This window comes from Magnolia sinica, chromosome 3 (assembly GCF_029962835.1).
Source record: "Magnolia sinica isolate HGM2019 chromosome 3, MsV1, whole genome shotgun sequence".
Classification (NCBI taxonomy): Eukaryota; Viridiplantae; Streptophyta; class Magnoliopsida; order Magnoliales; family Magnoliaceae; genus Magnolia; species Magnolia sinica.
In genome coordinates, this window is record NC_080575.1 from 77,449,942 (window position 1) to 77,477,808 (window position 27,867).

General features: G+C 41.2%; 1 protein-coding gene and 1 long non-coding RNA gene across 7 annotated transcripts; both read left to right on the plus strand.

Moving 5' to 3' along the window:
* The first annotated feature begins 894 nt into the window (after positions 1-894).
* On the plus strand, positions 895-1,464 carry LOC131238575 (uncharacterized). The gene is made up of 3 exons (XR_009167940.1): positions 895-986; positions 1,135-1,201; positions 1,378-1,464. It is a non-coding gene; the product is annotated as an uncharacterized LOC131238575 (long non-coding RNA).
* Positions 1,465-2,748: 1,284 nt separating this feature from the next.
* LOC131238576 (structural maintenance of chromosomes protein 2-1-like) lies at positions 2,749-8,830 on the plus strand. Of its 6 annotated transcripts, XM_058236244.1 has the most exons (6): positions 2,749-2,853; positions 2,928-3,095; positions 3,198-3,382; positions 3,552-3,645; positions 3,751-3,839; positions 8,638-8,830. In XM_058236244.1, exons 3-6 carry the CDS (start codon positions 3,207-3,209, stop codon positions 8,648-8,650), a joined length of 372 nt encoding a protein of 123 aa, XP_058092227.1. In that variant the 5' UTR covers positions 2,749-2,853; positions 2,928-3,095; positions 3,198-3,206; the 3' UTR covers positions 8,651-8,830. The 6 variants fall into 6 exon arrangements, 3 of the variants coding, with proteins under 3 accessions (XP_058092227.1, XP_058092228.1, XP_058092229.1); XM_058236245.1 differs by having other exon boundaries at positions 2,783-3,095; positions 3,760-3,839; XR_009167942.1 differs by having other exon boundaries at positions 2,785-3,095; positions 3,502-3,645.
* The last annotated feature ends 19,037 nt before the right edge of the window (positions 8,831-27,867 follow it).

Sequence of the window (27,867 nt, forward strand, 5' to 3'; positions counted from 1 at the left end):
TATATGGTGTTTAAGGAATATTTGCTGCTGTTTTACAAATAGTGAGAAACTGAAAGTGCCCTGTATGTGTTTGTGAAAATGCTACATGGGCTCAATTTTGGCTGAAACTTGGCTTTACTGGCCCGACCTGCTGACCAAACCGAGCCGAGCTGAGTTCAAGCTGGGATCAGCTAGTGGCCGAGATGAGGTCAGCTCGACTCGGTGTTCACCCCTAGTAGGACGCAATCACTCAGGTAGATACAAAATTCAGGTGGACCTCACCACAAGAAATAGTTAGAATGGAAACATCCACCATTGAAACCTTCTTGGGGCCAACCATCTAAACCGTTCATAGGCTTATTACCACTCAAATAAAGTATAGGTACAAATATCATTCCGATACAAAACTTTCATGGCACCCAAAATGTTTGCAATGGTAGGCATTAAATCCCTTTTGTTTCTTGTGGTGCGGCCCACATAAGTTTTAGGCCTGATTTTTGGATTCCTTTTGTGCATTTTTGTGGCTGTTTCAGCTTGATTCTTCGAAAATAATTTCACTTTTATTTCTGTTCCAGTGTGGTAGAAAGAATTGGGTGTTCCACTAGACTTAAATGATTTAGTCTTATTGGCTTCGGATTCTAAATTTCACTAAGAATTTGGATGTGTTGCTCTTTTGCATGTATTTCAAAAACAACAACTCAAGGTAAATGTCTATTTCCTTATGGCTTTTCTTTACATCTCTAATCAGTCTGAAGTTATCGTTCCATCATGTTTGCGGTCCAGTTTTAATGTTCAGAAAACTTATTGTGCTCTACCTTTTTATTCTCTTCATGGCATTACAATGAAGTCGTTTTGGTAAATTTGTGGAGATCCAATTTGACAAGAATGGAAAGATATCAGGAGTAGCTATTAGAACTTACTTACTTGAAAGATCGCGTGTTTGCCAAATTTCAGATCCTGAGAGAAACTACCATTGCTTTTACCTTCTTTGTTCAGCACCACCTGAGGTAGTTATTCTCTTCTTTCACCTTACTTCCTTATCTGTCTGAGATAAACAGCTGCCATCTCATTTACTTTCTTTATGTCATAAGACTATATGCCATTTTTTTATACTTAACGAGACATGATTTTGGAATTATTGACTCAACCTTATAGGATATTGAGAAGTACAAATTGGGGAACCCTAAATCATTCCATTACCTCAACCAGCGAGCAAGAACAGGTCAGCCTTCCCCTGTCGATCTGATGCTATGTTGGGTCCACCTCTGGGTAGAAATTATTTCTTAGATTTGGTTGCTCAATTAGATTTTTAATAGTTACTAGTCTCTTCAGGAGGCTATTTTTAGGGTTGTAGTTGCTATTCTTCATATTGGTAATATTGATTTTGCAAAGGGAAAGGAGATAGACTCATCTGTCGTTAAGGATGAAAAGTCTAGATTCCATCTTAAAATGACAGCTGAACTTCTCTTATTTTCCTTCTTCCTTTCATAAAGGTTCCAGCCACGTTTGGAGGCCATGCTGCGAGCTGAAACTGACCTCCAACTAGGCCGTGAAGAGAGCTGCAGTAGGCCTTTAAATGGGCTTCAATCCAAGCTATAAACAGGCCTCAACCTTAGGTTGAAACCAGGCCTTCTTCAGGCCACACAAGGGAGGTGAAAAAATCCTTCAGCCAGCCCCAAATCTAAGTCGAAATACCTCCCAGATAGGCCGTAAAGATGCTGAAAATCGGCCCTCAGTCGGACCTTCTGCTGGCCATGAAACGCACAGAGATATGGGCTGAGTGTAGCCTAGGTCCGAAAGTGTTTTGAACCAGAAATAAGGCCTTCAATCAGATTGCGTAGAGGGCTGAGAAACGCATTTTAAATGCCTTGCAGTCGAGCCGGACATGGCTCACGGTCAGGCCATGAAACCTGGATCCAAACAGCCTCCATCTGGGCCGTGCTGCGTGCTGAAAACAAGCTCCAGATGGGTCTGATTTGAGTTGAAATCAGGCCCCGACTGGGCCTTGATCTGCACTAGAATCTGGCCTCAAACAGGCCCTTAGTACCAACCTTATAGCTAGGCTTTTTATGGGCAGCAAATCAGTCCAGGCCAGTCCTCAATTGGGCCTTCCATTTGGGCTGAAACCAGCAAAAAAATTCAGGTAGTGGACCTGTGTCCAGCCCCTGCACTATACATTATAGATTGCATGTTTGATATTTCCTTTTATTTCATGGTAAACAGTTTTGAGCAGTTCTGCATTAATTTCACAAATGAGAAGCTGCAACAGCATTTTAACCAGGTTAGCTTACTCCATGACAAGTTGTTGCCTCTATCTTGGAAACCTCTAATATCTTGATTTTTTCTTAGTTTGTGTATTGACAGCATGTCTTCAAAATGGAACAGGAAGAGTACATAAAAGAGGAAATCAGTTAGAGCTACATAAAGTTTGTTGATTGATAGATAAATCAGCTGGTATGTACATTGCTCACTTGTGCGATACTACCCAAATTGCACTTCTGTTTTGCTATTGATTTATAGGTTTGATCTGGAACTGTAAATATTTCCCTAGGATGTGTCTCGCATTTGAGCATCAACGTAGGCAAAAGCAATCCCAACAAAAACAAGACTGATTCAATTCCATCTTCAATAGACAACAAGGTGCATTCTTGCACACACTTCTTATTGTAATTGGTGCATTCTTGCACTTGCTTATTTTTAAATTTCGATGCATTCAATTATGAAAGGATTTATGACTTTGAAAATGAAAGAGAGAGGCTCATTATGGAGAGGGATGCAGTCATTCAAGAGTATGCTTCCCTAGAAAATCAATTGGTTTCTTTACAGACATAGATAAACAGCCTCACTGCAGAAGTAGATAACCTTACAAGCAAGGTGCTTAAACTTACAATCTAACCCTTTTTGCTGAACACAAAATGCACGCGTCTTTATTGCCTTTCCTATTGCAGGTTAGTTCCATAAAGAAGGAATATGATGAAGCCCAATCTGAGCTCAATTTGAGTCATTCAAAGATGAAAGAATGTGACGCTGAGATCAGTGCCATTGTCACGGAGCAATAGAAGCTTCAACATAAAATTAGTGATGCAAATGTTGAGAGGAAAAAATTGGAAAATGAGGTACTTGTAGTGGTTATTCTGTTCCTATTTTATTTAACTTGCTTGATCTATGAAATTGTGTATGTGTTCTTGATAGAAACCCACTCTTTCCTATTCATACAGATTAAGTGAATGGAGATTGAACAGAAAGATTTCTCCCTGAAGGTAGATAAACTACTAGAAAGGCATAGTTGGATTGCAGCTGAGAAACAATTATTTGGAAAAAGTGGGACAGATTATGACTTCTCATCTCGTGATCATCGTAAATCAAGGGAGGAGCTTGAGAAACTTCAAGCTGAACAATTTGGGTGTGTGATTAGATTACTTGTTGTGTTGTTTCCTGTGCTTCTTTATTTTCTTTTCTATGACAATGAAATAGTATGATTCAACACCTAATTGATGTTTGGTTTTGCATTTTTTTTTAAAGAAGAAGGTTAATGGACATGCATCTCAGTTAATCTGATTAATTGCTTTCAGCCTTGAGAAGAGGGTCAACAGAAAAGTTATGGCAATGTTCGAGAAAGCTGAAGATGAATACAATGACTCATTATCCAAGAAAAACATCATTGAGGTATATTGTTGTATTTCTCAGCCTGTAAAGGATCTCATCTTTTAAAAAAAATTGAATTTGTTTATGTCTGAAGTTGTTTGTTTACTATATTCTTCTCTTGCTTAGAATGATAAGTCAAAAATCAAGAAGGTGATTGAAGAGCTTGATGAAAAGAAGAAGGAAACACTAAAAGTTACTTGGGTTAAAGTGAACAAGTGAGTCAACACTTCTCTGCTCTCATGTTCTAGTTCATATTTTGTGCTTTCTAGTTGAAAATCAAGAATGCCATTTACTTTTGTTGGTATATTTTAGCGAAAGAAATTTCTTTTTCGGATTATGTTAGTGTGCGTGATTTCAACGTTTCAGATGGCTGAAACTATGGTCCAAATTATAGTATCCAGCTTCCTTGGATCCCTGGATCAGACGAATTCAGTGGATCCCGGGGACAGGCCGTGTTTATGTATTTGCTCGAAATTAATGAAGCAAACCCAGATGTGCGTCGGAGTTATCCGGATGAGCGATGGTCCCTGGAAGGTGGGAACCGCTGTTATGACCATAATGAAGCTGTTCATTTCCTATGGACAGCATTGGAGGGGCCTAGCCATTTGGACAGGCCATATTTATATATTTACTCGAAATTGATAGATCAGACCCGGATGTGTGTCGGAGCTATCCGGATGTTGAGCGGGGGTCCCTGGAAGATAGGAACTGTTGTTATGACCATGATAAAGTTGTCCATTTCCTATGGATAGCATTGGAAGGGCCTGGCCAATTGGAGCAGGCCGTGTTTATATCTGCATTTGCAGGTACCACACCCTTAACTTATAACCTAAACCTATTCTCAAATCCCAAAACCTATAACTACAACCTAAACCTATAAACTATAACCTAAACCTATAACCTAAACTCAATTCCCTAAACTTTAACCTACAACCTAACCTAAACCTATACTTATAACCTAAACCTATTCTCAAATCCCAAAACCTATAACCTAAACCTTAACCTAAACCTATAACCTGAACCTATAACCTAAACTCAATTCCCTAAACCTTAACCTATAACCTAACCTAAACCTAAACTTGAAAACCCAAACCTAAACCCGATCCTGATTTCCTAAACCTAAACCTATTCTCAATTCCTTAAAGCTATAACCTATAACCTAAACCTAAACCTATGACCTAAACCTAAACCTAAAACCTAAATGTATTCTCAAATCCCTAAACCTAAACCTATACCTAATCCTAATCTCAACTCTTTGACCTAAACCTAAACTTGAAAACCCAAACCTAAACCCGAATCCAAACCTGAACTCGAACCCGATTTCCTAAACCTTAACCTTAACCTATTGTCAATTCCCTAAACTGTAACCTGTAACCTAACCTAAACCTAAACCTATAACCTACACTTATAACCTAAACCTAAACTTGTAACCTTAACCTAAACGTAAAACCGATCCCGAACCCGAATCTGAATCCCTAAATCCTTAGCCTAAACCTAAAACCCAAACGTAAACCCGATCTCGAACCCGAACCTGATTTCCAATACCTAAACCTTAACGTATTCTCAAATCCCTAAACTTAAACCTACACCTAATCCTAGTCTCAACTCCCTAACCTAAACCTAAGCCTAAACTTGAAAAGCCAAACCTAAACCCAATCCCGAACCCGAACACGATTTCCTAAACCTAAACTTATAACCCTAACCTAAACCTATTCTCAAATCCCAAAACCTATAACATAAACCTAAACCTTAACCTATAACTTAAACTTAACCTATAACCTAAATCTATAAACTAAAACCTAAACCTAAACCTAAAACTTAAATGTGTTCTCAAATCCCTAAATCTAAACCTACACCTAATCCTAATCTCAACTCCCTAACCTAAACCTAAGCCTAAACTTGAAAATCCAAACCTAAACCCTATCCCAAACTAGAACCCGATTTCCTAAATCTAAACCTTAACCTATTCTCAATTCCTTAAAGCTATAACCTATAACCTATAACATATAACCTAAACCTATAACCTAAACCTAAACCTCAACCTAAACCTAAACCTATAACCTTAACCTAAACCAAAACCTATAAACTAAACCTTAACCCATAACCTATAACCTAAACTTATAACCGACTGATAACCTAACCTAAACCTAAAACCTACACCTAAACTTATAACCTAAAACGTAAACCTAAACCTAAAACCTAAATGTATTCTCAAATCCCTAAACCTAAAACTACACCTAATACTAATCTCAACTCCCTAACCTAAACCTAAACCTAAACTTGAAAACCCAAACCTAAACCCAATCCCGAACCCGAACCTAATTTCCTAAACCTAAACCTTAACCTATTCTCAATTCCCTAAAGCTATAACCTATAACCTACATCTAAACCTAACCTAAACCTATAACCTTAACCTAAACCTAAAATCTAAATGTATTCTCAAATCCTTAAACCTAAACCTACACCTAATTCTAATATCAACTCCTTAACCTAAACCTAAACTTGAAAATCCAAACTAAACCCGATCTCAAACCCGAACACAATTTCCTAAACCTAAACCTTAACCTATTCTCAATTCCCTAAAGCTTTAACCTATAAACCTATAACCTAAACCTAAACCTTAACCTAAACCTAAACCTATAACCTTAACCTAACTAAAACCTATAACCTAAACCTTAACCTATAACTTATAACCGATAACCTAACCTTAACCTAAACCTAAACCTAAACCTAAACCTAAAACCTAAATGTATTCTCAAATCCTTAAACCTAAACCTACACCTAATCTTAATCTCAACTCCTTAACCTAAACCTAAACTTGAAAACCAAAACCTAAACCCAATCCCGATTTCCTAAACCTATTCTCAATTCCCTAAAGCTATAACCTATAACCTAAACCTAAACCTATAACCTAAACCTAAACCTAAAACCTAAATGTATTCTCAAATTTCTAAACCTAAACCTATACCTAATCCTAATCTCAACTCCTTAACTTAAACTTAAACTTGAAAACCCAAACCTAAACCCGAATCTGAACCTGAACCTGAACCCGATTTCATAAACCTAAACCTTAACCTATTGTTAATTCCCTAAACTGTAACCTATAACCTAACCTAAACCTAAACCTATAACCTACACTTATAACCTAAACCTGTAACCTTAACCTAAACGTAAAACCTAAACCTAAACCTAAACCCAAATCTCGAACTCGAATCTGAATCCCTAAATCCTTAGCCTAAACCGAAAACCCAAATGTAAACCCGATCTCGAACTCGAACCTGATTTCCTATACCTAAACCTTAACGTATTCTCAAATTCCTAAACTTAAACCTACACCTAATCCTAATCTCAACTCCCTAACCTAAACCTAAGCTTAAACTTGAAAATCCAAACCTAAACCCGATCCCGAACCCGAATACGATTTCCTAAACCTAAACTTATAACTTAAACCTAAACCTATTCTCAAATCCCAAAACCAATAACCTAAACCTAAACCTTAACCTATAACCTAAACCTATAAATAAAAACCTAAACCTAAACCTAAAACCTAAATGTATTCTCAAATCCTTAAACCTAAACCTACACCTAATCCTAATCTCAACTCCCTAACCTAAACCTAAACCTAAACTTGAAAACCCAAACCTAAACCCGATCCCGAACCCGAACCCGATTTCCTAAACCTAAACCTTAACCTATTCTCAATTCCTTAAAGCTATAACCTATAACCTATAACATATAACCTAAACCTAAACCTTAACCTAAACCTATAACCTAAACCTAAACCTAAACCTTAACCTAAACCTAAACCTATAACCTTAACCTAAACCAAAACCTATAAACTAAACCTTAACCCATAACCTATAACCTATAACCCAAAATTATAATCGATAACCTAACCTTAACCTAAACCTATAACCTAAAACCTAAACCTAAACCTAAAACCTAAATGTATTCTCAAATCCCTAAACCTAAACCTACACCTAATCCTAATCTCAACTCCCTAACCTAAACCTAAACCTAAACTTGAAAACCCAAACTTAAACCCGATCCCAAACCCGAACCTGATTTCCTAAACCAAAACATTAACGTATTCTCAATTTCCTAAAGCTAAAACCTATAACCTACACTTAAACCTAACCTAAACCTATAACCTTAACCTAAACCTAAACCTAAACCTAAAACCTAAATGTATTCTCAAATCCTTAAACCTAAACCTACACCTAATCCTAATCTCAACTCCTTAACCTAAACCTAAACTTGAAAACCCAAACTAAACCCGATCTCAAACCCGAACCCGATTTCCTAAACCTAAACCTTAACCTTAACCTATTCTCAATTCCCTAAAGCTTTAACCTAAACCTAAACCTAAACCTTAACCTAAACCTAAACCAAAACATATAACCTAAACCTTAACATATAACCTATAACCTATAACCTATCCTTAACCTAAACCTAAAACCGAAACCTAAACCTATAACCTATAACCTAAAGCTAAACCTAAAACCTAAATGTATTCTCAAATCTTTAAACCTAAACCTACACCTAATCCTAATCTCAACTCCCTAACCTAAACCTAAACCTAAACTTGAAAACCCAAACCTAAACCCGAACCTGATTTCCTAAACCTAAACCTTAACCTATTCTTAATTCCCTTAAGCTATAACCTATAACCTATAACCTAAACATAACCTAAACCTATAACCTTAACCTAAACCTAAAACCTAAACCTAAAACCTAAACCTAAACCTATAACCTTAACCTAAACCTAACCTAAACCTATATCCTTAACCTAAACCTAAACCTATAACCTTAACCTAAACCTAGGTTTTGAGTTTAAAAGTCCATCCTAGGTTTGAACACATTACTCATGTTGGATTTTGCCATAGTTTAGAAGATTTGTAGGTACATTTTTTATTTCTTCATATATAAGTGTTTTTTTTTGTCTTTCTTCCTTTTGAGATGTGTACAAAGGCATGCTTGTTTGATTGTGTCTACAAATATTGTTTTATACAGGCTGACAAGCTAAAGAAGTTAGTGGAGGATGAAATTCATTTTCTCAAGGGAAGGGTTTCAGAACTTGAAAGTGATCTTGTGTCGAAGTCCACAGAAGTTACATCTGCAGTTTTCAGGAAAGAAGAAGCTTTATCTTCTGCATTTGTTGAAATTGACCGTCTGAAGGAAGAAAATTCTGTAAAAACGTGAGCATTATTGAGTCAGAGGATCTGATCTCGTGCGTCAGGTCACGTGATTCCACCCATAACATACACTATTGCTATATTTATTAAGTTATATTTGCATCAAGAAAAATAAAATCATTCATATTAAAATATTTCACGTTATAATAATAGCTATGGATGGTTATAAAGATAAGATATTTTTATCAAGAAAAAAAAATAATTCATATTAAAAAATTGCACATTATAATGATCGTTGTGGATGGTTATAAAGATAAGATAGTCAAAGGAAGGAAACCGATTGGCTGGTGTACTACACTCCAGCTATATAGCTGGTGTACGTGGGACACGGATTTCCTGCAAAGCATTTCGCAGGAAGTTCCTGCCTGGGAACCAAGTGGGGCCACTCTGATGTTCGTAAGAAATCCACCACGTCCATTCGCTTTGTGACTTCATTTTAGCATGTTAGGCCAAAAAAGAGCCTGATCCAATATCCAAGTGGGTCGTACTAAAGGAAAATGCAGTTAGGGAAATTCCCATCGTTTCGATGACGGTCCAAAGGAATGGTCAAGAGACGTGGGTATCTTTCAAATACAGTGATGATGACACACCTCCCTCAAGAACTTCTGTGGCCCCATAAATATTTCAAGTATAGAAGTTCAATTCTCACATTTTCGGCCCACTTCAGCATTGGATCCGGCTCTTTTTAGAATCATATCCTAAAATTAATTCACAAAATAGATGGATAGGGTGGATTTCTTACAAACATCATAGTGAGCCCACAGTGTAAGAAATTCATGGGAAATGCTTTAGTAGAAAATCCGCGTCCATGTACATACGTGTCGTGCGAAGACGAGCACCGACTCTCCTCAAGCTCCTAGTTGTACAAAACAGTTTAAAGGAGATCAAAGTTACATACACCCACAATGATGTATTTATTACATCTATACTGTTCATCCATTTTTCTATATCAATTTAGAGCATTAAACAAAAAATTAATCATATCCAAAGCTCGTATGGACCACACCAAAAATAATAGCCATGATAATGATTTTCACAGTTAAAAAATTCACAAGGCTCACCATAACGTTTATTTTCCATTCAATCTATTAATAAGGTAAAAAAAAATACATAGATGAAGAGGAAAAAGAAATTTCATATTGATTCGAAATTTCTGTTACCCCCAAAAAGGTTTCAATGGTAGACGTTCAATCCCCCACTGCTTTTTTCAGTGTGGTCCAATTAATCTTTAGATCTGTTTTATTTTTCGGCTAAAGCCTTAATACGAGCTCACCAAATGGATGGATGGTTTGGATATAACAAATACCTCATGATGAGACCCACAAAACTTGCTGACGTCAATAGCTAGTGTGTGGTACACCAGCCAATCCGCTTCCCATTTGGAAAGGGTCAGGGATTAGGGACGCTGATTGCGTCCTACCCTTGGGCAGGGCTATGTGGGGCTAATGTGACATAAGTATTTTATCCACGCCGTTCATTGTTTTTTTAAGATCATTTTAAGATATTAAAAAAATAGGAAAGTATAATTTTTAAGTGGACTACAAAATGGGGATTGAACGTCCATATGACGCCCGTATGTTAGAACCAAATATTTTCACTATCCCATCTGGCCATCCACGACATGCCTGTGGAGGCTATGGCCCTGATGTCGCTAGGGCGTACAGTAGTCACCTCACAAAATGCAAGATAAATGAGTCACACAATCCAATCATACATCAATCTTATGCATACCGTGCACTCATGTGAGACAACTCCGCCTATCAGGGAGTCCCATAAACAACCTGCCCTATGGCATATACAATCGGCCCCGACAATCAGAATCGGCCTCGACAATTGGGATCGGCCTCGACAATTGAAATTGGCTTCGATAATCGGAATCGGCCTTGACAATCGAGATCGGCCTCGACAATCGGAATCGAAATCGGCCTAACAAAGGGCCTAAGGGAAGGTCACCATGTGGACATTTAACCATCATCGCCCATCAATGTGGACATTTAACCAACATTGCTCCCAAGGACTGGCCCACATAGAGCCAAACATATAGTGGGCCCATGGCCTCACACAAGGGCCTAATATACATCACCATGGACCTCATTCAAGGACCTAATACACATCACGATGGGCCTCAATCATGGGCCACATATGCATCACATTCGGCCTTATCAAATGGGCCGCAAATACATCATATTGGGCCTTGCAAAATAGGTCACAAATACATCACTTGGGCCTCATCAAATGGGCCTCATACACATCACAATGGGCCCCGTATACATCATGTGGGCCATATCACATGGGCCTCATACACATCACAATGGGCCCCATTACTCAGGCTTAATATACATCACAATGGGCCCCATTACTCGGGCCTAATATACATCACAATGGGCCCCATTACTCGGGCTACAACATGCCCCACATATGGCCGTAATGGGCTTCACATATGGCTACAATGGCTTCATATACATCAAGTGGGCCCTGCAGATGAACAACGTGGATATACATGCCTCGAGGAGGATTCCCACTGTCCAGCAGCTAGACGGTGGGGATATACAACACATGCTGGACGGTGGGGATATACAACACATAGATCATGGTGGCCTCACGTGGGGCCCATAGATGCACGGAGTGGATACTACACTGCATCAAAGTGGGCCTGCATGTATAGCGACGAACAGACGACGTGGATGAAATCCATACATTAGGTGGTTCCCACCATCCTGAAAAATGGATGGATGGTGTGTATACAAAATACATACGTCATGGTGTGCGCCACACACCACAGAAAACAGTTGGATGGCGTGATATACAACGCGTCAGCAAGGTAGGGGCCCACCCCACATGTGCATCACGTGTGATTGGGTCCCATGTCTAGCCAAAAGGAGACAAACAGCTTCGAGAACGATTACATCATGGTGGGTTCCCACAGCACTGTCCATGTATAGAGGATGTGGTTACGAAACACTTACATCAAGGTGGGTCCCACCCACATGTGCCACACGTGTGGGGTGGGCCATGGCCATCCCAAAACAGATGGATGGTATGTATAAAACAAATACATCATACTAGCCCACGGAGCTTACTGACATTAATCAACTATATAGCTGATGTGTGGTACCCAGCCAATCTGTTTCCACGGTAGGTGGGTCCCACGTGGGGCCCACCATAACATCTATTTTCCATCCCATCAATTCATAAGGTCACAAAGACCTGAATAAAGAGGAAAAAACAAATTTCATATCGATCCACAACTTCTGTGACCCAAAAAGGGTTTCAATGGTAGACGTTCAATCCCCGGCTGCTTCTTGTAGTGTGGACCACCTGAGTTCCTTGTACGACTGATTTTTGGGGTGACCCGCTGATTAAAGGGGACCCATCAAATGCACGGTGTTAATGTTCAACACACATCATGGTGGGGCTTGAGGTGGGGCCCACTGATCCTGTCTGTTACAGGCCATTACGGGCCATTTATATATATATATATATATATATATATATATATATATATATATATATATTTTTTATTTTTCTAAGGATTTTTATAGGTGGGGCCCACATCAGGAAAATTCACACCGATTATTGGTCTCCCCGGCTCATAACAAATCTAACGAGTACAATATACAATATTTTTCGGCATATAGAAACATCACAGCGAACCTTAACAGTTTAAATCACCCAAAACCACTGTTTTCTACATTATGGCCCACCATAGATTCAGATTGGCTTCATTTTTTTGGCTTAACACCTAAAATGAGCAGGGAAAGAGGGTGGACGGTGTGGATCGAATACATACATTAAAGTCAGATCCATGTGTGTGTGGATGGTGTGAATATATAAAATATATACATCACGTTGGGCTCCTTGGATGCACAGTGTGCATTGAAAACATATATCACGGTGGGTTCCACCATCTGGATAGCAAGATGGATGGACAGTGTGGATGTCACATGTACATCAAGGTGGGTCCGCACGTGTAGGACCCACCAACTTGGGTAAAGCTGATATTTGTGTCTTCCCATCATCCAGGCTATCCAACTGGACCGCTAGTCCAGCAGGGTGGACAGCAGGGCCACCCCACCCACTGGATGGTCAGGATAGCCCTTAGGTGGGCCAACAAATCAATGAAAAGGAGAGAGAGAGAAAGAGAGAGGGTGATGAGGGACCCCGCCCCTATGGGCCCCTCTATGCTTACAACACATACATGAAAATGGGTCCCATCACAAGTGGGCCTTACATTAAGAATTAAGATCTAATGCTATGAACACCCACCGTTAGATCTTGGACTCCTCTTTCCACCAATGCATTTTAGAGCTCCAAGGGATGAATTTCAATGGTTGAGATGATCTTTGGAGGGTGGGATTAGGTGGTAGGAAGGTAGGCCACACCTAGGTCTTTCTCATGGAGAGCTTGGATGTTCTCTCTCATGGTGGGGTTGCTTGGGAGTGAAGAGAGAGATGAGAGAGAGAGAGAGGTAATGTAAGGGATGGGTGATAGATAGAGTGATGGGTGAGTGATGGGTGGAGAGAGAGGGAGAGTTGACTTTAGGGTACTTGTGTAAGATAGAGGTAAGGGTAGGGTATGAGTTTCTTGTACTTGACTTGAGGTGTGATGCTACTTGATTGATGAGATGGATTTGAAAGGTTCTCTTAGGTTTTGCAAATGCGCGGCATTTTTCTCGAAATAAACGTGGGCCCACATCTTCCGTCCTGGGTATCACATCTGCGCACGAGACACGGCGCAGTCACGAGGGTACAAGTCTTAGGTCGAGCTGACTCAGATCGACATGATGCAACTCAGGGTCACGCGCAAATACCGATTATAGATCGCGGGTTGCTAGAATTTGACCGAAAGGACCGCGGAAGCGTAAGGAACGGTACGGTCTAGAATACGGGTCTTACAGTGGCGAAGCTCCTCCCATCTCCACCGATCTCTCTCTCTCTCTCTCTCTCTCTCTCTCTCTTTCTCTCTATCTCTCTCTCTTTCCCATGCGTTGTGGACCCCATGTGATGTGTGTATTCTATATCCATGCCGGTCACTTGTGCGACCCACCTTGCCGACGTCTAGCGGATCGGCCCACTTTGGCCATCTGTTTTGGACAGACCCTAATGAAGGGAAACACAAATATCAGTTTGATTCAAAACTTTGGTGGGCGACACCTGGAACCCACCTAAATGGAAGTGGATTGGCTGGGGTACCTCACACCAACTATATAGCTGCTTTATTCACGTCAGCAAGTTGTGTGGGTCCCACCGGCTATATAGTTGTTGTTATGACGTCAATCATGAGATATGTGTTATATCTGAGCCATCTATCTACTAGATGCTGGGCCAACAGCCAGTAGTCCAGCAATTGGATAGTTGTTGTATTGATGTTAACAAGTTTTGTGGGTTTGATCACGAGGTATGTGTTGTACTCATACCATCCATCCGTTTTTCCTAGGGTGGGACCCACCCCACACGTGTTGCACGTGTGAAGGTGAGGCCCACCTTGATATATTGTATATCCCCACCATTTGTCAGGTTGGGATGTGGGTCCCACGCAACAAAATGATGATGTTTGGATGTCAGCAAGTTTTGTGGTCTGAAATGAGGTATGTATTATATCCCAACTGTCCATGTGGTACCCACTTCACACGTGCTGCATGTGTGGAGGTGGGGCCCACTAGATGCATGCATTATATATTTACATCGTCCATTCTGGACGATGCCATGTGGGGCCTGCCATTGATATATGTGTTTTATATCCAACCGTCCATCCATTTTTTTAACGTGGCCCACCATGACCTGGATGGTGAGCCCTTTCATGATGCATTTGTTCATCCATGCAGTCCACCATCCAGATATGGATGGTGGGGCCGATACAATATATGTCATGCCCCAAACTTGGAAACCAGACTCACAAAATTCTCAATCGCCGAATCCGATGTCGACTTCCTCCATAGTACCCCATTCTCGGCTCCCAGCGCACATACGCTAGATTCCAATCCTGGGATCTTACAAGGAGGATTTTCTAACATACATTTGTCTCATAAGAAGCATAACCATAAGTTTCCCAAATCACAAAGGCAACATCATCATCACATATCCACTAATATAAACATTTGAATACAATGTTGAAAGGGAAATACATATATCGAAAATCAAAGCTCCAGAAGTCAGTTGCATGCTTCAAGCTTTACGCTGCTACAACCTAATGCCACCTGCACGTATCTATCGTGCATAAGCTTATAGAAAGCTTAGAGAGTGGTGTAAGTGTGTGCACAAGATAAGTGTCAAGTATTCAATGCAATGCCTTAATCATACAATATCCGAATTACTAGCAAGATCATGAATTATACGATATCAGAGTAAGTGAAAATACTACAAATCTATAAATCATACAATATTAGAATACGCAATACAGATCAACTATGCAAATGAGGAGTCATAGAGAGTCAAATATCAGATGACGAGGATACAATGCAATATGTAAATCCTGTTAAGTCTGTCTAGGTCATATAAGTGCAAAAACATAACAATTCAAAATGCCATATGCCCACGGATGTAATGTAATATGCGATGCGAATGAAATGACTAAGCTGGAGTGTGAAGTCGGGATGATAGTATGTAATATCATAGGCTACGGGGTCCACCACAAGGGACTTCTATCTAAACCAGTCCCATACCTAAATTTGGATAGTCAAACTCGATATAGTAAACTCCTGATCTCATGTTAGTCGCGCACCCCAACCAAAATCCTGGCCATTGCGAAGGTACACGTAACAAATAGTTGCGCACCACCAGCCCGAGTGGATAGTGAATGAATGAATGAATGAGTATACAACTCATGTTCAATAAGTCCATAAATCAGTACTGTACATCTCTGGGATCATCACTAGGGTCTAGTACACTCTAAACTAGCTATCGCCCCTGCAGGCCGCATAGCCCAGCGAGTGGAAAAGACCTCACTACCCACTTGCCAGCAGTATACCAATGCCTACCCAACTCATCGATAGTGGACCCATTTAAGAGTTGGTCAAACTCAGCCTAGCTATGCCTACTCCCTCAGGCGGATAAGGCCACACCCCCTCCCAACCGACCATGATACAGTGGGAGACGCGACCTCCTGGTATTCGGCACTCGAGCGCTAATGTATCCACTCAGTCTCGACGTTGAGGCGTCCTTTAGTACCAAGAGGGTTTAGGGATTTTCACCCAGGGCCATCTATGATAGCCCAAGCTAGTAACAGATTTCTGGTGTCCCATCTGGCCATCCACGATATGCCTGTGGAAGCTACGGCCCTGATGTCGTTGGGGCATATAGTAGTCACAACACACAATGCGAGATGCATAAGTCATATAATCCAGTCATGCATCAATCCTGCGCATACCGTGCGCTCATGTGAGATAACCTCAGCCTATCAAGGAGTCTCATGACAACCTGCCTAATGATATATGCAATGGTCAACTACATCTCATAACAAACATGTAGATGATGCATATGGGCATGAATCATGATGCTTATGCTATCACATACTCATAATTGGTATTAATAACCAACATCGACAATTGATCTCGACAATGTGGACATTTAAACAACATTGCCCCCAATGAATGGCCCACATAGAGCCTAACATATAGTGGACCCATGGCCTCACACAAGGGCTAAAAATACAACACCATGGGCCTCACTCAAGAGCTTAATACACATCACGATGGGCCTTTCACATAGGCCTAACATCACAATGGGCTCCATAGCCTGGCTCTTAAACGCACCACAATGGGCCTCATACAATCATAATGGGCCGCGTCACATGGGCTTAATACACATCACATGGGCCTATATACATCGTATGGGCCACGTCCCATGGGCCCCGAATACATCATAATGGGCCACAACCCATGAGCCCCAAACACATCGCAATGGGCCTCTAACACTGGCCTAAAATACATCACAAAGGGCCACATCTCATGGGCCTTATATACATCACATTAGGCCTCGACAATTGGAATCAACCTCAACAATTGGAATTGGCCTCGACCAAACGGAATTGGCCTCGACGCAGGGCGGGGTCCATGGATGGACGACCGATGATGAATCAAGCAATATCAATGGGGCCCAATCCTTTGGGTTAACCTACTAGAGAATGACGAGAATGGGCCTAACAAGGCCTAAGGGAAGGTGACAATGTGGACATTAAACCATCATTGCCCATCAATGTGGCCATTTAACCAATATTGCTCCCAAGCAGTAGCCTATATAGAGCTAAACATATAGTTGGCCCATTGCCTCACCCAAGGGCCTGATACACATCACTATGGGCCTCACTCATGGACTTCATGTATATCACAATGGGCCGCAATACATGGGCTGAAAAATACACCTCATTGGGTCTTACCAAATGGGCCGGAAATACATCACAGTGGGCCATGACATATGAGCTGAGTATACATCTCAATGAGCTACGACCCATGGGCCTCAAATACAACAAGTGGGTCGCATCAATGTACCGCACCGATGGGCCTCATATACATAACAGGTGGGCCCTACTCATGGGCCTCAAATACATAACATGTGGGCCCTACACATGGGTCTCATATACATCAAATGAGCCACGTGTCTTGGCCTCGAATACATCAAATGGGCCACGCATTATGGGTCTAATACATATTACAATGGGCCTTACCCATGGGCCTCGAATACATCACAATGGGCCTTGCCCATGGGCTTCAGATTCAAGCAGGTGGGCCCCATCATATGGGCCTTAAATATAAGGTAGGTGGGCCCTATCACATGGTCCTTAAATATACATCATGATGGGCCTCATGGATAGGCCGCACCAATGGGGCTAAGTGGGCTTGGACCACACCAAAAAATCTCGATTCAAGAGGGCCAAAACAAATGGGTCAATCAAATGGGCCGATTTAAACAGGCCGTATCAAATGGGCCGAATCAAATGGGCCGATCAAATGGGCCAATTCAAATGGACCAATTCAAATGGGCCGAATTAATGGGCCAAGTCAAATAGGCTGAGTCAAATGCACCATTCATCCATTGTTAGAGATCATCATAGAGCATAAAAGAAATGAATCATATCCAAAGGATCATCTGGACCATACCACAAATGACAGTGGTGATAATGATTTCCACAGTTAAATTTCTAGTGGGCCCACCATAGTATTTATTTTCCATCCATACTATTCATATGGTCACAAGGACCTGAACTGGGAAGGAAAACAAATATTATATTGAATCAAAACTTCTGTAACCCAAAGGGGTTTCAAGGGTGGGCGTTCAACACCACTGTTTTCTATAGGGTGGTCCACTTGATATTAGATCTGCCTTATTTTTAGTCTCAAGTCGTGAGATGAGGTTTCCAAGAGGATGGACGGTAGGGATACAGCACATGCATCATGGTGGGGCCGTACCTAGCGTGACACGCCAGTTGATGGACGGTTGAGATGGAAAAATAGTTGGACAACATGGAATGAAACTCATACATCAGGGGTGGGGTCCACCCACATGGCCCACCTAAGACGACTCGCCAGATGAATGGATGGATGGTGTAGTGCAAGACCCATACATCACAGGGGTCCCATGGAACTTCCTGATGTGAATGCAGCTGGTGACGCACACCAGCCATCCCATCAGCAGGTGGGTCACACATGGGGCCCACCATACACACGTCCAGGTGGCCCATCGTAAAAATGGATGGACGGCCTAGATAATATAACCGTTGCACCGTCCATCAATTGGACAGTGCAAATATAAGCATACATCATGGTGCAGTCTACGTAGTGGCCCACTGAATATACATTATTAATATATAAAATATTATATAATATAATATTATATACTATTTATGTCTGCACGTGGCAGCAGATTACCCATACCCATCGTCCAGATGCATCTGGACGGTGTAGGCTTCATGATAAAGGTGGGTCCCACGTAATAGTGGCCCACCACAACATTCATATATAATATATTATATTATATAATATATATATATTATATAGCATATATATACATGTGTGTGTGTGAGCCGTGTAGTGGCAGCGTCCAGCGTCCAGAGACGCTGGACGACCTGGATGAAAGGGGCCCACCTAATGTTGTAGACCCCATATGAATGGATGGTGTGGGTTAACACATATGTCAAAGGTGGGCCACACATGTCCAGATGGACGGTTTGGATGCACAGGGAGGTGGATCCCATGGAACCTGCTGACATGGCCTACTAGAGTTTGGGTCAGGCTGATATTTGTATTTTCCCTTCAACTGGGACTGTCCAGACGGGCAAGCCAGCGACCTGCCGCTGGACGGTCCAGTAAAGTGGGCCCGTTATATGGATGACATGGATATAATACATTCTTCATGGTGGGCCACACACACACATCAGGTGGGCCACATACCTCTACATCATATGAGAGAGAGAGAGACGTGAAGGGGAAGGACCCCACCACTATTGGGCCCTCTCTATACAATGCATACATCAAGTGGGGCGCACAACAAGTGGGCCCTTAAAATAGAAATCAATAGTGGATCACCCACATATCGGCCTCCTTCTTTAGCTCTTTAGCTTCCTTAGCTCCTATGCTCAACTTTTGATGGTGGATGATGAAGTTTTGATGGTGGAGATGAGAGATTAGGTGGTAGAGAAGTGGGCCACACTTGGGTTGCTCTTGGAAGCTTGGAAGTTGGATGTTGCTTGGGAGGTTTGAGAAATGAGAGAGAGAGGGAGAGAAATAATGGATGAAAGGGATAGATGGAATGGTTGTTGTAAGGGATGGGAATGGGAATGCATGGGTTGGGTTGAAATTTGTATGAAAGAGGGATGAGTGGAGAGAGAGAGTTGACTTTGGAAATGGGAAGGGATGGGTTGCTTGTACTTGAGGTATGGTGTACTTGACTTGATTTATTTGATTGATTAATAGGTCATGTTGTAGAGATTCTCTCGAAATTCGAAACGTGCGGTGTTTCTTCAGAATGAACTCGAGCCCACATCTCTTGGCCTGGGTATCAGATCGGTGCGCGAGTCGCGGCGATGGCATGGTCGTAGGGGTGCAAGTTTTGAGTCGAGTGGACTCTGATATGCGGGACTCGGTTTAAGATCATGCGCAAACGTCAGATACGGGTCGAGGGTTGCCGAAATTCGACTGAGAGGACCGTGAAAGCCTACAGAACGGTACGGTCTAGGATACGGGTCTCACAATATATGTATTTTATATCCCAGCCGTCCATCCTTTCCTGGACGTGGACCCACCATGTTGTATGGGTTTTATCCTCGCTGTCCGTCCATTTGATGGGCGTGGAACCCACCTCGCACGTGATGCACGTGTGGGGGTGGGGCCCACCTTGATGCATGTATTTTACATTCACATTGTCCTTCTCAGGACAATGTATGTGTGGCCGGTCATGATGAATGGGTCAATTGTTATGTATGTGTTATACCACACCGACCGCATAGGATAGCGGGACCCCACGTGATATATGTATTTTATATCCACGTTGTTCGTCCGATCATGGGACCGAGATGATGTACGTGTCTTATCTATGCCATCCACATGGGACATGGACCCCATCATGATGTACGTGTTTTATCAGCGCTGTCCAGCCCGTGGACCCCATAATGATGTGTGTGTTGTATATCCAGCTGGTGGGGCCTACTTCATGATGCAATAGACCCATCTTGATGTATGTATTGCAAGCACATTACCCATCCCTTGTGCCTAACCTATGGGCCCTTGTGTATGGCCTAATATGATGAATTTGTGGCCCATTTGATGAGGCCCATTGTGATGTATTTGAGGCCTATGAGTAAGGCCCAATGTGATGTATATATGACCCATGTGATGAGGCCCAATGTGATGTATATATGGCCCATGTGATGAGGCCTAATGTGATGTATATATAGCTCATGTGATGAGGTCTAATGTGATGTATATATGGCCCATGTGATGAGGCCCATTATGATGTGTATTAGGCCCTTATGTGAGGCAGTGGATCCGCTATATGTTAGGCTCTATATGGACCACTCCTTGGGAGCAATGTTGGTTAAATGTCCACATTGATGGGCAATGATGGTTAAATGTCCACATTGTGACCTTCCCTTAGGCCCTTGTTAGGCCCATTCTTATCATTCTCTAAGTGAGTTGACTCTAATCATTGGGCCCCATTGATGTTTGCATGACCCATCTATTCATATTGGACTAACCCATAATGTTGGGCCGCCCATTGGTTGCTTGTAGGATTATTTCTTTTAATCTTGGAGTCCATTTAGGACTTATTTGGGCCCTTTAGGGCATTTAGTGGGCCATATGATAGTATGGTGAAGGAAGCCCGTTCCGGATCATTAGGATTATAGGTAGGCCACCTAGGCCCAACCTTGATATAAGGAGAGTTCATCATCACCGTGGACGGAAGGATCCGTGCTATCCGATTTGGTATATTCACAGTTGAAGATTGACCCTCATGTTATGGATCTACAGGCCATCTATGGACCCCGCATTGTGTACAGGCAGATTATCGATGCCGACTATGAGTACGTGCTAGTATAACATCATGATACAAGCCATTGAGATGGTATAAGACCCATTTATATATATATATTTCATTTATTTATTTATTTATTATTATTTTTTTTTTTTGTGGTGTGTGAGAGTTGGCCCCATACATGGACAGTTTGGATGGCATACAAGCATGTTGGTGGGGCCCACTATCATTGGGTCCCACATAAAGTCTATAATAAATTATTTTTATTATTAATCTTTTTATATGTTATATGTATTTTTCCATGAATCCACACCATTAACACATCATTATTATCATATCATCACCATTTTTTTATCATCTTTCTATATGTACTCTCCTCTATATCCACACCATTGATCACATCAACATCCTCAAATTGTCATCACTAACAATTATACAAATAATAAAAAAGAAAACAAATTAAGAGTGGAGTGGGTGTACTCACCTTGATGAATTAGATGGATGGTTGAGATGGATGGAAGGGATGAAATTAATGGTTGTCTCTCTCTCCATGTGTAGAAAAATGGTAAAATGCTAAGGGTTGGAGGTGTATTTATAGAGAAATGGATAAACTTTTGGTTAAGTTAGGCTAATGTGATTAATATTAGTTTAGGCTATGATTTTGAGAATTAATTCATGATTTGTAATTAATGGTGGGTTAAAGAAGCATGGGATGGCATGGTGTGATGATGTCATACATGACGTGTGGCATGGAGAGATGTTGACTTTGGGGAGCACATGAGAGATGGGAGGTATGGGTGTGTGACATCACACACATGGGTAGAGATTCTCTCACCCATGTGTGGCATGTGCATGTGTGTATGACATGTGCTGTGCACATGTATGGAGGGAAGTACATGATGCCATGTGCACATGATATACTAATTATTCTTCACGACGTATCTCACAAATGAAGTATCGTACAGACGCACGGGTTGTACCTCCATGATCGCGGTGACGGGGCGGTCGATATGAAATAGGTTTCAAGGACTTGGGGTTCTAGTCAGTTTGGTGTATACTATGAACGACTAATTCAGGTCTAGCTAAGGGTATCAATCATCGTGTACATAGGCATAGAAAATAGTACGGAATGGATGGAGTGTTACACCTCACACCTGATTTTTTCGTCCCCGAAATTTCTAGTTCTAAGCACACTATCAAACTCATAACATGAAATCCAAACATACATATCACCATATATATCAAACAATCATCCATCAAACTCTAAAGGGTATTGCTCACCGCTATCTCCCTTATGCCAAGGTACTAAGTATATTCTCTAAGGTCTCAAATAGAGGATCCTGTTTTGACTAGGTTCTCAAACCGGGAATCCTAGATTCATGTCTCTAGATTCATACAAATCAGGGGTACTAATAGCATCTAGGTTCTCGATCAACGACGCTGGGAGACATAATTTAAGTTCCTCTATGTTTTCCACTTGCGGACTTTGCTCGTAATTGATCCCAAATCTTATGCTCTGATACCATCTTCTGTCACGCCCCAAACCCGGGGACGGACAGCTTCCGTGATGCCCCGAATTTGGTACTCGACTTCCATACACCAAGTCCCAAGTTCGGCGCACCACAAGGAAGATTTTTGACTGATTTTTTTTTACTTAGTAATACCTGAGCATGAAGATTCATGATCAAACTACCAAGCAACACTCTCCATCATAAGTCCCGATGGTTATAAGTATAATGCTTTACAAAAGATACGTAATGTCAACATTGCTAAATCGAAGAATAGATGCAATGCATCGAGAAAGCTAAGTCTTCCAAGCTACTCCAACCCTGAAAAAAATGGAAAATAGGAGGCTTAGGCAAAAAGCCTAGTGAGTACACACGTGTGTGCAGTGTGTCCTACATGTAGGCAAGATAAATATGCTACAAGGAAATCATACTACAGCCATAACCATATTATATGCATCCGTAATCACATCATCATCATCATATTGTCATGCCATACTTATACAATATCAGAAATACTGACAAGTCCATGAGTCATACAATATCAGAGTACATAATTTAAATCAGCATGTAAATGAGGAGTTATAAAGAGCCAAATATCAGATGTCGAGGATACAATGCAATATGTGGTGCGAATGAAATGACTATGCTGGAGTGAAGTCGGGATGGTAGTACGTAGTATCGCAGACTATGGGGTCTATCACAAGGGACTTCTATCCAAAATAGTCCCATACCTAATTTGGATAGTCAGACTCAATATGGTAAACTCCTGATCTCAGGTTAGTCACGAGCCCCAACTGAAATCCTGGCCATTGCGAAGGTACATAACAAATAGTTGCGCACCACCAGCCCGAGTGAATAGTGAATGAATGAATGAATGAGTATGCAACTCCTGCTCAATAAGTCCACATATCAGTATAGTTCATCTCTGGGATCATTACCGGGGTTTAGTACACTCCAAATGGCACTGTCTCTCTCCCAGCAGCACAGTCTAAGTGAGCGTAAGAAACCTCTCTATCCTCCTTGCCAATAGTTTGACAATACCTATCCGTCACGTCGATAGCGGACTCATTCACGAGCTAGTCAAACTCTGCCTAGCAATGCCCCTTACCCTCGGGCGGGTAAGGCTACACCCCCTCCCAACCGACCACGACATAGTGGGAGATGCGGCTTCCTGGTTTTCAACACTCGTGCCCTCGTGTATCCACTCGGTCTCGACATTGGGGCGTCTCCTGGCCTCGGAGGTTTAGGGATTTTCACTCAGGGACATCTATGGTGCCCGTATGCTAGAACCAAATATTTTCGGTGTCCCATCTGGCCATCCACGATATGCCTGTGGAGGCTATGGCCCTGATGTCGCTAGGGCACACAATGCAAGATGCATGAGTCATACAATACAGTCATGCATCAATCCTGCGCATACCGTGCACTCATGTGAGATAACCTCCGCCTATCAGGGAGTCTCATAACAATCTGTCCAACGACATATGCAATGGTCAACCACATCTCATAACAAACATGCAGATGATGCGTATGGGCATATATGATAATGCTGTGCTGTCACATACTCATAATCAGTATCAATAACCGGCCTCAACAATCGGCTTCGACAATGTGGACATTTAACCAACATTGTCCCCAAGGAATGGCCCACATAAATATCAATACATACATCATGGTGAAATCACACCACATCGGTCCTCAGATACATCGCTTCGGGTCTCACACAAGGGCCGCACATTCATCGCATTGGGCCTCACTCATGGGCCGCATATACATCACATTGGGCCGTATCATATGTGCACTACACATCGCAATGGGCCTTAGCTCATGGGCCATGAATACACCACATCAGGCTTCACGACCCATAGGCTTCAAATACTCAAGAGGTGAGCCCTACACATGGGCCTCAAATATATCACAATGAGCCACAACCCATGGGCCTAAAATATATCTCAATGAGCCATGCCCATGAGTCTCAAATACATCACATTGGGCTTCGCCCATGGGCCTCGAATACATTGCAAGTGGCCTTAAATCTATTTCACAGGTAGACCACATACCTGGGCCTAATACACATCACTATGGGCCGCATCACATGGGCCAAAAATACATCACAATGAGCTTCATCATATGGACCAGAAATATATCTCAATGGGCCTTGCCCATAGGCCACGAATACATGGCTACACCAATTATGATAAGTCTTATACCACAACCAATTCACACGTCATATAGTTAATGGCTCATATTTAGTGTCGCATGGTTAAAGGCCAAGAGCCACATTTCATCGTACCATTTATGGTTTAGAGATTACAGTGTATAGAATCCAGGACCTTGATAGCATTAGCTTGGGTAACATAACCCTACATCACATTCGGTTTAGTGTACAACTTGGTTATATATGATTCAAGTGGCGGTATCTATATCGATAAGCACAAACCTACGCTATTGAATGACCATCAATGCCACTTGATTTCATACGGTTAGGTGGCCTTGTACGTATTTCTCATTCATATAATTAAATGACTACATATATTCCACCATTGCTTATGATTAGGTGGCTATATATACATCAAATACCTACATCATTAATGGTCCAAACAGGGATATCACACCCTCACACTAATAGAGTCTACATATTTGTTATAATTAAACATGTTTAAGGGTTTAAACACAAGTCACATGATCCTATTACTTAGGACCATACTCTAACCAAAGTACCAAGTGATCAAGGGCTGTCCACAACCAGCCCATTAAAGGGATTATTCATCATTAATTCAAAAATTACAATACTAGTTCATCATATGTTCAACACATGGAGATTACCAACCCTTGTCGAAGAGGCCCAATGGTTGGCCCAAACAAGGCTACCACTGATGGGCCCACATAGCATTCACTTAAAATGGACCTTAACATTCTTGGACCCACAAATAAATGGAATTTACAATGAGTTCTATATGGTGGAGCTCATGGGGCTTTCCCATGAGGTTAAGTCATATGTGACTCACTTAAGACTTAGGTCTACTTTGATTTTAGCATAAATTCTAAAATGATATGAGGAAGTGGATGGTCTGCATGGATTAAATAGATACCCCATGGTGGCCTTAGGTTGGATTCAATAGTTAGGTCCTTATTCTCGCAACCTTGTATTATATGGTCCAATTCATGTTGGATTGACTGATCTTTGGGACAATGCTCTAAAGGGGACCCGGTACATGGGCTAGATAGGTTGAATATATAATACATCATCAGGATGACGCATAATAAAAAAAAATAGTGATGAGAGTTCAATTTATATTATTTCATAATGTACGACTATCTAATCATTGGATGGGCCTGCTTCATAGTAACATACCGTCAAAAGGGTTAATAAAATAGATAAACGGTGAGGATCTTAAATATATATCGTGTCATAGCCATGGTAGATTAAGTGGCATAACACCTGCATCAAAGTGGGCCATACCACACACAAGTTGAGAAGTTTACCCTCCATTAAATATTCATAATCGGGTCTACAGAGATGTGGTTCATAAATCCGGCCCATCCATTCTGTGTGTCCCACTTGGTTGAGGGGTCAGACCAAGTTTTAGATACATCCATATTTTAAGTGGACCTAACAAGTGATTTTACATGCTCGAGCTTCAAGTTGTACGAATGGTTCAAGGAGATCAAAGTTACATGGGTCCTAAAGTGATGTATTTATTATACCTACACCTTTCATTTACTTTTAGAGATCATTTTAGAAAATTATCTAAAAATGAATCATAACCAAAGATTATCTGGACCTCACCTTAATTAGCAGTGAGGATAATGATTTCACCGTTAAATCATTCATAGGGCCCTCCATAATGTTTATTTTCCATTTGATATGTTCATAAGGTCACCAAGACCTAAATTAAGGGGAAATACAAATTTCATATTGGTCCAAAACTTCTTACCCAAAAGGGTTCCAATGGTAGATATTTAATCCTTGCTGCTTTTGTAGTGTGGCCCACTTGTTAGTTAGATTTATCTTATTTTTCTTCTCAAACCTTAAGACAAGCTCACCAAATGGATGGATGGTTTAGATATAACATATACCACATGATCAAACCCATGAAAATTGCTGATTTATTCAGCTTCATGAATTTATTTTTATTTTCATTTCTTTGATGGTGTGGGCCACATGAGTTTCGTGTATGGCTGAATTTTGAGGGTGACCCATTTTTAAAGGGGACCCATCAAATGCATGGTACTGATGTTCGACATACATCAAGGTAGGGCCTATGGTGGGGGCCCATTTTCTTCCAGCGTGAACAGCAGATGCTGCTTGCTGCAGCGTCAGACGCTGGCAGCAACAGCGTCAGGCTGTTTTGCAAATTTTGGGGCCCACAACAGGACGATCCAGTCCATCTGTTGTATGTGTCCCACGTGGTGGAGGGTCCAGTCCAAGTTTCATATGTATAAAAATTTCAAGTGGGCCCCAACAAGTACTTTTATATGTTTTAACATGTCTTCACATGATTTTTAATGGTGTGGCCTACCAGAGAACTGGATTGGCTTCATTTTTCGTTTCAACGCCTAAAATGATTTGAAAAATTGAATGGACGGCGTGGATTTAATACATCAATCATGTTGGGGGGTGTTGTGGGCCCACAGCCCCCCTTCCTTTGTAAAAGCAGCCTACTACACACACACACACACACACACACACACACACCCACACACACACACACACACACACACACACACACACATATATATATATATATATATATATATATATATATATATATATATATATATTTCATTTATTTATTTATCTATTTATTTATTTAGTTATTTATTTTTATTTCTTTTTTTTTGTGGTGTGTGAGAGTTGGCCCCATACATGGACAGTTTGGATGGCATACAAGCGTGTTTGTGGGGCCCGCTATCATTGGGTCCCACAGAAAGTCTATAATAAATTATTTTTATTATTAATCTTTTTATATGTTATATGTATTTTTCCATGAATCCACACCATTAACACATCATTATCATCATATCATCACCATTTTTTTTTATCATCTTTCTATATGTACTCTCCTCTATATC

Excerpts from the sequence above, each read along its gene's own strand:
- LOC131238576 (XM_058236244.1), top strand. The coding sequence starts at position 3,207 with ATGGAGATTGAACAGAAAGATTTCTCCCTGAAGGTAGATAAACTACTA. Across the intron at positions 3,383-3,551 it reads CTTCAAGCTGAACAATTTGG|CCTTGAGAAGAGGGTCAACA; the intron begins GTGTGTGATTAG and ends AATTGCTTTCAG. Across the intron at positions 3,646-3,750 it reads CCAAGAAAAACATCATTGAG|AATGATAAGTCAAAAATCAA; the intron begins GTATATTGTTGT and ends TCTCTTGCTTAG.